The sequence below is a fragment of the Strongylocentrotus purpuratus genome, unplaced genomic scaffold (assembly GCF_000002235.5).
Source record: "Strongylocentrotus purpuratus isolate Spur 01 unplaced genomic scaffold, Spur_5.0 spur5_scaffold_8, whole genome shotgun sequence".
Taxonomy (NCBI): Eukaryota; Metazoa; Echinodermata; class Echinoidea; order Camarodonta; family Strongylocentrotidae; genus Strongylocentrotus; species Strongylocentrotus purpuratus.
Window position 1 is genome coordinate 28,201,063 of NW_022145614.1, and position 13,012 is coordinate 28,214,074.

The 13,012-nt window shown below is 36.8% G+C and overlaps 1 protein-coding gene across 1 annotated transcript in view; it reads right to left on the bottom strand.

The window, feature by feature from the left end:
• Positions 1 to 4,892: 4,892 nt before the first annotated feature.
• The window catches only part of LOC100889196 (nose resistant to fluoxetine protein 6), a 33,337-nt gene continuing 25,217 nt past the window's right edge, over positions 4,893 to 13,012 (bottom strand). Inside the window, exons 11-16 of the mRNA XM_030975633.1 lie at positions 12,164 to 12,243; positions 11,224 to 11,325; positions 9,534 to 9,681; positions 8,748 to 8,931; positions 6,451 to 6,593; positions 4,893 to 5,569 (exon numbers count right to left, since the gene is read on the bottom strand). Of these exons, the coding sequence (XP_030831493.1) occupies positions 5,450 to 5,569; positions 6,451 to 6,593; positions 8,748 to 8,931; positions 9,534 to 9,681; positions 11,224 to 11,325; positions 12,164 to 12,243 (777 nt within the window). The 3' untranslated portion in view covers positions 4,893 to 5,449. The remainder of the gene's footprint in view (positions 5,570 to 6,450; positions 6,594 to 8,747; positions 8,932 to 9,533; positions 9,682 to 11,223; positions 11,326 to 12,163; positions 12,244 to 13,012) is intronic.

The following is a 13,012-nucleotide window of genomic DNA, read 5'->3' on the forward strand; positions in this document are numbered from 1 at the left end:
GTCTGGACCGTGATATCTTATGGACTTATGCGCTAACAAAGTTTTAGGATTGTGTAAATGAAAATCAGTACAATTACGCGTTGGATATGAGTGAACATGGGAATTAGGAATAAATACGTCATGAAAAAGAGGAAGTGAATTTTGTGTGTATTTAAACATACAGATTGCTGTTTGATATAAGTGCAAATCACTCACTTTTAAAATGTTTAATCTATAAAATAACGGATTTGTATGAGCTAAGTAATTAGAATGAGTACAAATCCTAAGTGCTCTTTTTTGCAAGAGAAAAATTATATTAATCTTAGTTATACTACAGTTCCCCCAAACTACATTACAGTATGTAAAATAAGGTAACACTAATGCATTATAATAGTATAGAGTATTTTCTCGGGTACAAGATCCCTCATTTTACCAATTACCCCCAACTGCCCTTGAAATTGATGTTGTAATATTATTTACATGATTATTCCAAGTAAGCTTTGAATCCAAAGTTATACCTAAAAATTTTGTCGATTTCCTTTTAACTAGTCTGCAAGTAATTACAGGTAGGCCTACAGCTCCTTCGCCTAAATATGTCAAAGACAAAACTTAATTTTTGGTCATATCTATAGATTTTCCAAACCATCCAGATTGTAACGTTTGTAACTTACGGTATTACAAGAGTGTTCTCTGGCATACCTGTGAATACCATTTACAGACGACAAACATTCAAAACAGGTCAAAAGAGGTTGACTTATTGGTGTGTTTGTTTTGTTTTGTATTTTTAAACAATTTTCTCCAAAAGAAAATATTGTGTCACTGTACCTGGAGCTGTTCTCCAGATCGATGGATCTGCTCCTTCTGTTGGAAGAGCTCCTGCTGGAGGTCAGTGATCTTCTTCTGGCTCCTGGTCCAGATCCCTCCGATGCTGTCCAAGTGGGCGTCCTTCTTCTCAGGACGGACCACGCCCATCAGCTTTGCGATGTTTTGGTTGGTTGAAAATTATTTTCAAAAAAGTTAAAACTTGAAAAATATCAGAAGTACTTTCCTATTGTTATTATTTTGCAATGCTTCTAAATCGTTATTATTAATTTTGTTTATATATTTTCATCACCTGCAAAGCTTGGGATGTCTCTCGACTTTCCTCCTGCTTCTCCTGCAACGCCTTCTGAAGGTCATTGAACTTTGACTGCTGGTTTGTCCATCTGACCATGGCGTCATCGAATACGCTAGACTCGGTGACAGGCGCTTTCACACCGAGAAAGGCTGCCAGCTCCTATTTATTTGATGTCTTTTCCCTCTATCGTCATCTTTTGGGTGTACTTTGTTTTGTCTTGACAGGTCTTCCACACTTTTTTAAAAATTATTATTTCTTCATTTTCTTCCTGTGGCTGTCTTTGTTCTACCTTTCTACCCATGTCATGTATCAACCTACTATATTCAACTTTTCACCATCTTCTTTTTCACATGAATACTTTGATTGCAGTAATTCCGTTCTTCTTTATCTCTTGATTTGTATTAACATTATTAGTCTTAATTCTTCTTCTTATTATTATAATTTTCCATCTTCATCATCATCATCATCATCATAATCATCTTCTTTTTCTCCTTCTTCTTTTTCTTCTGCTCCTTCTTCTTCTTCATAAACTCTTTTGATCCGTTTCTTGGCTTTGTATAGTATCTCTTGTGGACCTCCGAAGTTGCGTGTTTCATTGAATCTTGTTCCTTTTTTTTCTCTCTCTTTCTCTCTCTCCCTCTCCCTAACTCTCTCTAAAACTGGCTAAATATATCAATATAAATGTTCTTACCTGATTTAGTTATATATTTCGTCAGAAGTGTCTAAAAGTACTCTAAAAGTTAAGAAAATTCAGAAGAATTTCTGCGCACCTTTGTCTTGTTCGGCATACAAACAGAGTATGTTGATAAAACTTAACTCGTCTCCATGCCGCACAGCGACTCTATGCAAATGAGCTGGTGACGTAAATTTCTTGGGAAGAATAACTTTCAACCAATCAGCGGGCGGGGTTTACGTGCGCAAAACTTGAAACGTCATCAAGCTTGATGAATATTCAGTAGTTTCGTTAATGCGCACGCGCACTTTAAATGCGTGCCTACAAACGTAATAATGAGGCAATGCTCATGCGCCGCCTCCCTTGCATGCTCCCCTTCTCTCCTCTTCTTTCTCTTTCTCTCTCTCTTTACTTTCTTCCACCTTCTCCCCTGGTAACGATTTCTTTCCTTTTAGTATATCGCTTCTTTAGTCCCACAGCCAAAGGTTGTCTTTATCCAAACATTAATAGGTTATTTATCATCCAAAATATATTATATCAGTGCTTTTCTCTCGTTTTACAGTCTTCTTCTTCTTTCTCTCCCCTTCGCTAACAGCAGGTTGAGGTAGATAAACAAGCTCCGCCTTCTCGACTTTCCCGTTCTCTCTCCATACTTCCTACCTTCCCTCTCAGCACAACGACCCCTCTTTAACTAATCAGATTAAAAATGTTAATATTAAAACATTGCTAAATAGACTAATAATAAATTAACGCAGATTACACGACTGCACTAGATGAAACATGTGTGATTGTGCATACAATGATTTATTACTTATTGCAAAATATCACTTGAAAAAATTGTTGTAGACTTACAAACCCCAACATTGTTTTATAGCTAGGTCAACCACTCGTTAAGTACTTCAATGCATTAATCATTTTATTGTTAACCTAGCACAATGAGACAAAATCATACATTTTATGAATGCCACTCTTAGTAAATATTGGTCGGTACTACATACAAACAATCATAAAACTTGATAGAATAATTTGTACTTGGTATATATATACAACAGTTTATAAAATCTTATGTGCAAAGTAATCAAGCAATTAAGTAAAAGGGTACTATGCATTGTTTCGTGTTTTTCTAAAGGCAACAAAACATTGATAAAAAAATTATTTGTAGCATTACCATTCTTCTATCATGATTAGTGTATTCATCATCACCAAGATAGAACCACAAGTGACAAGATACACATTATATTGCATACAAACTGTTGAGAGGAAGAAGGACATGAACTCTGTATTACTAATATGAGTTAATGCTCTTCTGGCTCCCAACAGACGACACCAGCAGCATGAAGAAAAAATCTTTCATCATCCGTATTATTCAACATAAAAAGTTAAAACCGATTATCAAAAAGTACAGGAACACACATGAAACAATTTAAGAATGACAGATTAGCAGAAAAATGCATATTTACATGTAGGCCTATATAGAACTCTAATAAATGACTATATTAATATATGTAATGATGACGTAGATACTTATGATAGATTGAGAGTAGACATGTGATGAGGTATTCATTTTTTCTTAACATGTGACTCGTCATAGAAAGTATTATATAACATCTAAGTAGATCATTGTCATTTGATTGGAGGATTGTCGGTGTTCATGACGTTCAATGAATAATCTATTGAACGACTATGTCAATGAGCGTGCATTTTTGGTTATATTCGCGGTGCATTTTTGTTCTATTTAGTGTGCATTTTTTGTTATATGCGATCCGTCATCATTCTATAAAGTCGGACACATAATACACATCTAACTGAACTATATATCTAATTGTATGATAAATTTGAAAATGTACCCGTTTGAGACCAAGTCATGTCTTTCAGATGGTGATGTTAAATGTTGGTCATCAGATGTAAATAGTCCTATCTGATTGATACACGTCTTTTAAAACCTAAATAACACCCACACACACAATTCAGTTGTATAATGACACAACCTGATACATACCAAAATGCCATTCCTGAAACCAACACCATAATTATAATGGAATATCATGACATCCGAGTAGTGTGAAGAATACAAGTTGAAAATGATGTCATACAAGTTTAAAACGTCATACAAATTCTTTCTAAAATCAAAGGTTACATACATGTATGCACACATAATTCAAAATATAACATTAAGTCATTTTGTCGAGAATCAGAAGGGCATTAATTGTGTGTAAAATGACACGAGTTAACACCCTTCTGGCTCTCAGCAGACGATATCCTTGTAGAGGTTCAGCTTATTGCTATAAATCTTCCTGATCACACAATCAAATTTATTATCTTTTCTAAATACTTGAATATATTGAATATTGGAAATAGTTTAACAAAATTATCTCCAGGGCAATATCAATATCCTATCGTACATCCCCAGTCGAGTGGATATGTCACTGGACTGCGGATCACAAGGTCCGTGGTTCGAGTCCCGCCACGGCACTAATGTCCTTCGACGAGACATTGATTTACATTTGCCACACTCGACCCAGGTGAGTTTAATGGGTACCTGGCAGGAATTAATTCCTTGATATGCTAGAGCGCCATAATGGCAGCACGGCTAAAGCTGGGGTAATAATTTCCAAATTTATTAATGTGCCTTGAGCATCCCTTGGGTTGGATATGTGCGCATTATTATTGTTGCTATTGTTATTATTATCATCACATTCAGAATTTCAAATTATACAATATGTGATTTCAAATTTTGCACATTTCAAATGGTGATATATAAGACTACTGAATTTGCCCTCAATTGAATTTTTATTAATAATTGTAATAACAGAATTAATTAATTTTGAAACATGATATATACATGGCATATATAAAATACCAGATAAAAATAAGTACATTTGTGACGATACAATACTAAATATAGATGGAAACTGACTCAAATAAAAAGAATAATATCACATGCTCTAATATGGTTTATGACAGCATAAGTGATGGACGCACTTCATGAATACCTTTAGTTTGCCCTCTTGAGAAGAATACTTCCACCTGTGTATTAGATAATGTGCCATTGGTGAATAAATGAATAATGATTGCATAACTTTCATGAGCACAAATCCAGTTTTCTTCTAGATGGGTTTTTTAACTTTTGGTATAAATGACCTCCATTTGCCCATGCGCAGATTGTATCTATGAGCTGGCTTATTATCATGCACATGAAAGGTGAAGGAGATCTGGTAGTATCCTCTTTAAAAAAACTGAAGAACAAATAGAACAAAAAGGGGGGGGGGGCACTGATTACTGCATATATGTGGCTTTAACACACATCCATGTGAATACGTGTAGGACCATTATTGCGTACAGCTACTTTTTTTCATTCTTGCTAGCTATTCATTTAATACTCACACACAACAATAATACTCTGTTGTTTATTGTGGCAAATCGAAACAAACCTGAACACACAATTACAAAAGTGTCTATGTATTAGAAGATCTTAAATTGTGTAGCAGTGCATTTATCAGTCAAAATAGGATAACAATATCATTATTACTCAAATAATCATAGTCACTATTTGAATTAAAAAATAAACATACCTCTGTTGCACTTTGGCATGTGGGCTTATATACTAGCAATATCTCAATTAAAAACATTAAAAATTTGTAAAAAATATAGATTTGAATAGACAAATTGGCAACAACATCCTAGCCCCGTCTGGCTGGGACAAATAATTTCTCTAGGTTGGCAAATGGGAACTCAATGAAGAGAGCCATGACGACCGCCGCTCCGTAGGACATCACAAAGTATCCCACAAAGTAGGTAGGCTGCAGAAGAGATAGATCAGAGAGGAATTTGGGAAGGAATTGACAAGATGAAAGAAACGTAAACATATGGTAAAATATTGAATTTGGATTTGAATTTGAATTTATTATTAAGTCATCAACCAACATAAAAAATCAATGTATGCTTCATCGTTTTTCACATAACATAATTTGATTAAATTTATGTATGAAGGTAAAAAGTATAAAGAACTGTTTATATATTTTGCAAGATTACTCCCTGACTTCAAAAGGCCATAGATTGGTAACTAGCAAATAAAAGTTGTGACATCAAAATGGCCAATTTGAAGAGTGATCAAAATTAATATATAAAAATGCTTCAAAAAGTTAAGAAAATCATCATGGAGACTGAAATTAAATATAGATATAATATATGACAAACAAGGCTTTTTTGAAGCCACATTTAGAATATTCTACTAATAAAAATTTATGATAAAAATGAAATGATTGTATTGGATGGGCTTGATTCACTAAAGCTGAAGGTGGAATTAAACAATTAAAAAACGTTATTTCTTCTTTGACAGCTATTCAGGGAAAATGAATATGCATACGATGAGAAGACAGAAAGAAAGTATCCCCAAACGGAAACAGTGAATTCAGGTCACAAAATGCCAGTGCGCTGCTCTTTCTTGGTATAGTAGATTTGCTTCATCAGGAGGAGAAAGAGGAGAAACTTACCATCAATGGTAACTTTGCCATCAATGGTAACTACCATGGAAACCTTGATTTTGATTGGCTGTTGAGCCCTGTTACCATGGTAGTTACCATTGATGACAAAGTTACCATCAATGGTAAGTTTTATGCAACGGGGCCCAGGAGGAGGAAGAGGAGAAACTTGGGAAAGAAGAATGAAGTAGAATACTTACTTGAAGCCACAGGGATGCCATCTGGGTATTCTTGACGTTTCCTAAGAATATATAGATGATGATCGGATGGAGAAGATAGGCGGAGTACGTCACTCTACTCAGAGGCAGCCAGAAACTCCAAGATAGGATATCATCAACCCAGCCTAGATTGTCAAACAAAATTGACAAGAAATAACAACATAATATCAATGTACATAATTATAATTTGAATAAAGGATTTTGAGCCAATCAAAAATCCTTTTTACACTATGCTTTGCATAAAATGACCATGATGACCATGTGATTCTATTTTTTATATCTTATGGTTTGTGGGAAGTAACCGCACAACTGTGCAGTGTTCAGTCATTGCATCTCATGGTTTGCTATTAAAGCTTAGACAATAGATGTACATGTGGACAGCCCTTGCAATTTAAAAATAAAAATAACAAATTGTGGGGGGGGGGGGGGGGGGAGTAAAGACACGATAAACTATTTTACACTGAACTTAATGTCCAAGATAATACATAAACATGCAGATGTGATGGTAGCCTATAATCTAGGCGGAGTGCCGAGCTTTTTTCTTTGCTGCTAGACTAACCTTAAGCAGAACGTCTGATACGGCGAGACTACGAACCGTGAGTCGCGAAGCGGCTGACCGCCTATAATCTCTGGTCTAGCTTTAGTCGTTGTTTTTTTATTATCGACCATGAATCCGTGGCAGTTTTTCGTACGAAAAAACCTCATGAATACGAAATGAACTCAACCAATCAGAAACACGTATGGAGAAGAGTCTATGCATATGCATATTATAAATCACGTGACATTACGTCATTTTCTTCATCCAAGATGGCGGGTAGTTAATGCGAAGACGATCTTCTGCGAGAAAGTTTATCATATGCGGCCAACAAACTAGGCATTCCTAATGGAAAATTCAGAGAACTGCAGGAATCCGCTATTCGTAGCGTTATTGAAGCCGGCAGGGATATTTTTGTTGCATTACCTACTGGTTTCGAAAGAGTGCAATATACCAAGCAATCCCCTTGTGCTGTGATTTTGGTAGGGCTGTTGAATGATTCATAGATCCGCCATTTTGAATATATATGAATATTGATTAGCTAGACCAGTGATTATAGGAGGTCAGCCGCTTCGCGGCTCACGGTTCGTAGTCTCGCCGTATCAGACGTTCTGCTTAAGGTTAGTCTAGCAGCAAAGAAAAAAGCTCGGCACTCCGCCTAGATTATAGGCTAATGTGATGGTGATAATGTACATGCAGCACCTAAGTTTCAAACAATGAATGATAATAATAATTATAAAATTGAACAGTATTCCATTGTGGGACACAAGGGCTTATCCAATAGCTTAGACTATTTTATTCCTTTTCATGATGATTCATGAAACGAGCTAGTTAGCTTGTGTGATATACATATTTACCTTTGTATCCCACTCAGAGCCATTCAATATTTATATAATATTGACTGGCCTTGAGGGGTATATCAGAAATATTGACCAAGCTCAGATCATATTGCCCCGAGTCGAAAGACGAGGGCAATATGGTCTTAGCGCGGTCAATATTTCTGATATCCCCCGAAAGTAAAGCCAGTCAATATTTTTATTGTTTTCCAAATCAGACATCTAGAGCAAATACAGAAATCCACCATGACAATCTCAAAGAACTGAACAAACTTTGTCAAATCAGCACTGTGCATCCAGTGCTTGACGAATATGTTTGATACACTGCAAACAGTGTGCATTTGGTGTGATTATTACGTCACAATAGAGTGCGCGCAAAGTGTGCAGGTTCTCGTACGCATAATAGATGCGCAATGAAAATGACAAAATACGGCGCGGTCAATACAATATGCCCGGATGCGAGACCGTGGAAAATACAAAGGTATATTTTCACTCATCTCTACACACAAAGTCTATATGAGCAAGGAGACCAAGGAAAATACAAAGAATATACCCCCCCGTTCCCATTGCTAGTGAAAACTAGGGCAATACGGTTTTGTAAATGACCAGCTCAGATGTCTGATACGGGTAATCATACAGTATATATCTATTTCAGGCATTTTGACAGTGAAATATGAATGCATGCTTTACTTGTTATACTGATACTGGGTCACTTTGAGGTCCATAATCATCATCATGGTATACTATTTCTTCCATGAACAATCATTTTTTTCAAAATGCAGCTGTACTTTAACATGCCATTATTCCTTATTAGAGGATACTTGTTAATTTTAGGACGATATATAGCTTGTCCTCAGAATCTTCCCCCTATACCCCTAAAATAGAAAAACTGGGGAAAGTTTGCTTACCTCCGTAACCCTCTCTGCAGGCAAACACGAGCCAGGAAAGGGAGACCGCCCATGCGAAACGACTCAGCATCTCATAGAGGATCGACCCTGCCAGGGTCAGATCACCTTTGTACGCTCCAAGAAGCCCATAGACACACGACATACCGATCACCGTCGCTACAGTCCAACCCAGTGATACTAAGGCCTGGAGAGAAGCAAAAACAAATAAAGACAATATAGAAATAAATATATTGCTTCGGAGGGCATTAATATACAAACAATTCATGTTTGGGAGTTCATTAGTGCATATGCAATGCACGCAGGCTAATGTCACAATTGGATGATGAACGAGACTTGTTGACTTTATTATTAGGTTCGCTGTAATGATATTAAAGGTAAAGACCAGTTCTGGTCATTCGATTGCATTGTGAAAGAAACGTTGTGGAATCGATCAGAAAAGGTTGATCATCTAGTATATAGGTATTGGTGTGTACTGCAAGGTTCTGGAATCATCAAAATGATAAGAAATTTGGCCCAGTCTTGGTAAAGTTACAAGCACTGCACACAGAAAGATACATATGGGACTACGCGACACGTGCACAATATCTATCTGGTCCGGTTTCCCGGCAAAATTTGTATCATCACGTAGTAGTCAAAACATATTCTTTCACATGATTGGTAATAAGAGCTTCCATTTCATTTTTTGAGAGGGGGGCATTTCCAAAACTGGTCTATACCTTTATTAAAAGCAATGATGATGATGACACGCAAAATGACAGACTGCCTTAGCCCTGCCCAAGTACTTACAGGATTAAGACGAATCCTCCTGTCCCCTTGTTTATACATGAGATAACCCAGAATCATTCCTACGAGGTATGGTGGGATCCGACAGTAAGGCTTGCCGTAGATCACCGAGCTGAAGTCCGCTCCGGTGGCTTCCACACCCGGTATTGCTCTGGAGGGAGAGAGTGAGATAGAGAGAGAAAGAGAGAGAGAGAGAGAGATAGATAGAGAGGGAGAGAGAGAGATAGATAGAGAGAGAACCAGAGAGCAAGAGAGGGGGGGGGGGAGAAAGAGAGGAGAGAGAGAGAGAAAGAGAGAGAAAGAGAAGGAGATAGAGAGAGAAAGAGAGGGAGAGAGGGAAAGGGAAAGAGAAATATAAAGAGAAAGAAAAAGAGAGAGAGAAAGAGAAAGAGAGATAAAGAGAGAGAGTGAGAGAAAGAGAGAGCAAAAGAGAGGGAAAGAGAGGGAGAAAGAGAGAGAGAGGGAGATAGAGAAAGAGAAAGAGATAGATGGAGAGAAAGAGAACAGAAAGAGATATAAAGAGAGAGAGAGAAAGAGAGAGAGGAATTAGTTTGAAAATATTTATATTTTAATATTCCTATCTTTCAGACTATTCACTAAAGTCTCGTTCTGATATGACGCAGTGACAACAACAACAACAACAACACAATTCCCATCATCATGAATACAAAGCCGCTATTAAAGATCAGAGAGGATTGGGTTCAAGAGAGCAATGCTCTCCCACATGTTGGTGCAGGCCTTTTGTAGTCTTTGGGTGATAAATCATACAAGACCTGTCAGCATACCTGCCAACCTGAGACAAGAGAAATTAGGAGTAAATTTTTCTGGATGGACTACGAGGTCGCGAACCACCGAAGGATTGGGGTAGTAGCCCGTAGATTTTTTTTTGGGGGGGGGGGGGGGGGGCTACACAGGACTTTAGGGTCTATTTTTTTTCTCTCCATTTTAATGGTGCAAATGGGCCTTTTCCTTCAACCTTTACGCCCCACACATAAACAATTTTTGAAATGTGAACACTCACAAAACTACATGTTTCACTACCCACCTCAGTTAGGAGCCCTATTTTGCAAAGGTATATATACAGTAGTAGTAATCCAAAATAAATCTGAGGAAGTCCGGTAAATAACAAGCTTCCACGATCGCAGTCATCGCACAAGCATTGAAGAAAACACGCCAATGTATACAGTGTTTATGCACGGCGTATCAACTGCACATGTAATATAAATACACGTGGGCTATACGCAGGTATGAATAAACATCCCCAAATTGCTGATGTGAGATGCTTGTAGGATACTTTACAGGACAGAATGGACATTTTGCCATTGAAAATGGCGGACGCACACACAAAATATTAATTTTAAAAAAATTATTTAAAAAAAAAAATAAAAATAAAAAAAAAAAAAAAATAAAATAAAATTAAAAAAATCGGAGTTTTGAGGTATGCACTCGGAATTCGGAGTTGGTATGAAAAATGCGGAGAAACTCCGCCTAAATGGGGGTGGTTGGCAGGTATGTGTCAGTCATGAAGCAATCAAAACACTTTCACTGATCTTTAAAACCATCCGTTATCGTGTGAATACCTGAGAAGCAACAAATTCTGGATAAAAACTCAAGAATATCTTTAATCTCCACACCGTGTGGATTTATACATTGATTGTTTTGATACATCGAAGAAAAAAATGGTTATACTTACATTCCATTTGCCCCGAGTTTGTTTATTCCTACCAGGGCACCGGTGACGGCAAAGCTGCCCGCGAGAAGAACTCCAATTAGGGAGAGGCCTAGCCATGGGAGACTGAAAGAGATAAACATCAGACATGCTAGTCTTTATTGGCAGGTTGGGTTTAGTGCAGGTTTCAATAATAAAGTATTTGAAAGGGAAACAAAACAAGAAGTCTATGAAATAGACAGGTGGTTTGCCCTAGTGCAGGTTTCAATAATAATAATAATAATAATAATAATAATAATAATAATAATATGTTTTGCATGAGAAATAAAATCATTTGAATTTGAAAGTATTTGAAAGGGAAACAAAACAATGAAAAGTCTATGAAATAGGCAGGTGGTTTTTCAATGCAAGAGGTCACTAAAACATGTTTCACTGTATATATGACATTTTGTTTTGACATATCACGACCCTTGACATATTTGCAGTTTTGTGACTAATGGTGTCTCTCAGGGTTGTCAAATATTTCATTTTAGGCAAAGAGCATCATGCCTTTGTCCATAGGGTTTGTATTTTTGGGCTGTTTCTTAAAGTATCAGAATCAATGGGAATTATTTGGGGTCATTTTGGGCATGAATTAAAATAACTATTAAAAACATCTTGCACAAACTGGAAGAATCAAGGGGAGGAGGAGTAGGGATAGAAGATGGATGAGTAGCTTAAGGAGTGGGATTTCTGAAAGTTGAATTGATCACGGGAGAATGAATTACTTCATAGAATATGGGACAGAGAGTTGTGGCACTCCATGATGATGGTCACCAATGTCTCCGGATATGGCACATAAAGAGAGATCAAAATAGGCTAACCTGAGAAGAGTATACAGGCCCGGCAGTTAATTGGGTATGTATAAATTTATTTTAAAGCAAAATAATAAATATTTTTAAAGAGAGTTAAAATGAATACTCACAAGTAGAGAGGAACCAGGATGAAGGGACTGATAATGAAGAATTGCATGTCGTTTGCAAGGTACCATACCCATCCTATACACTGCATTGGGGAAAAAATAGATTACATGAGCTTAAAGAAATAGTTGAGTTCTGGGGAGAGGTGAACAATAATTTGTGAGCGTTATCATTGTTATTATGCAAGTGTGGAAGAACACCAGATAAAACATGTTCCCTGAAAAGCATGGCTCTTCAAATGCCTTAATATTCTAAATATGGCATGTAACAGCACACAAATCAGGACAGATTTTTATGCTACATGTTTGTGAAGTCCCAAATACATCCTTCTGTGTACAGTGATGGAAACTTCATTTACCAAGAAAGGGCCAAAGTTTTTTCATTTTGATGATACCAGAACCTTGCAGTACACACCAATACTTACACCAATCCGCCAAATGACTTTTTGTTTTCCTCTCTTCAAATTCATTTTAATCACTCATGCATGAAATGTGGATTATACGAGTTGCATCAAATGTAGGAGGAGGATCTAAGCTTTCAAAATATGTGTCATTTATTAATTATAAATGTGACTAAGTTATGATAAAACATCGATAATTCTTGGTTTCGTTTTTTCTGGGATGCACTGTATGATCAACCCTTTCTGATTGATTCCACACCTTTTCTTCCACAATGCAATTGCATGACCAGAACTCAACTTTATCTTTAAATTGTTTCCAGGACTATACGCATTACCTCCTGGGACCCGTTTCACAAGGCCTTTTTTCAATGACAAATGACAAAAAATCAGTGACAAATCTGCTGATAGCCATCCAGAAGCTAGGATTTCACTAGCTTATAAATTTGTGAAATGG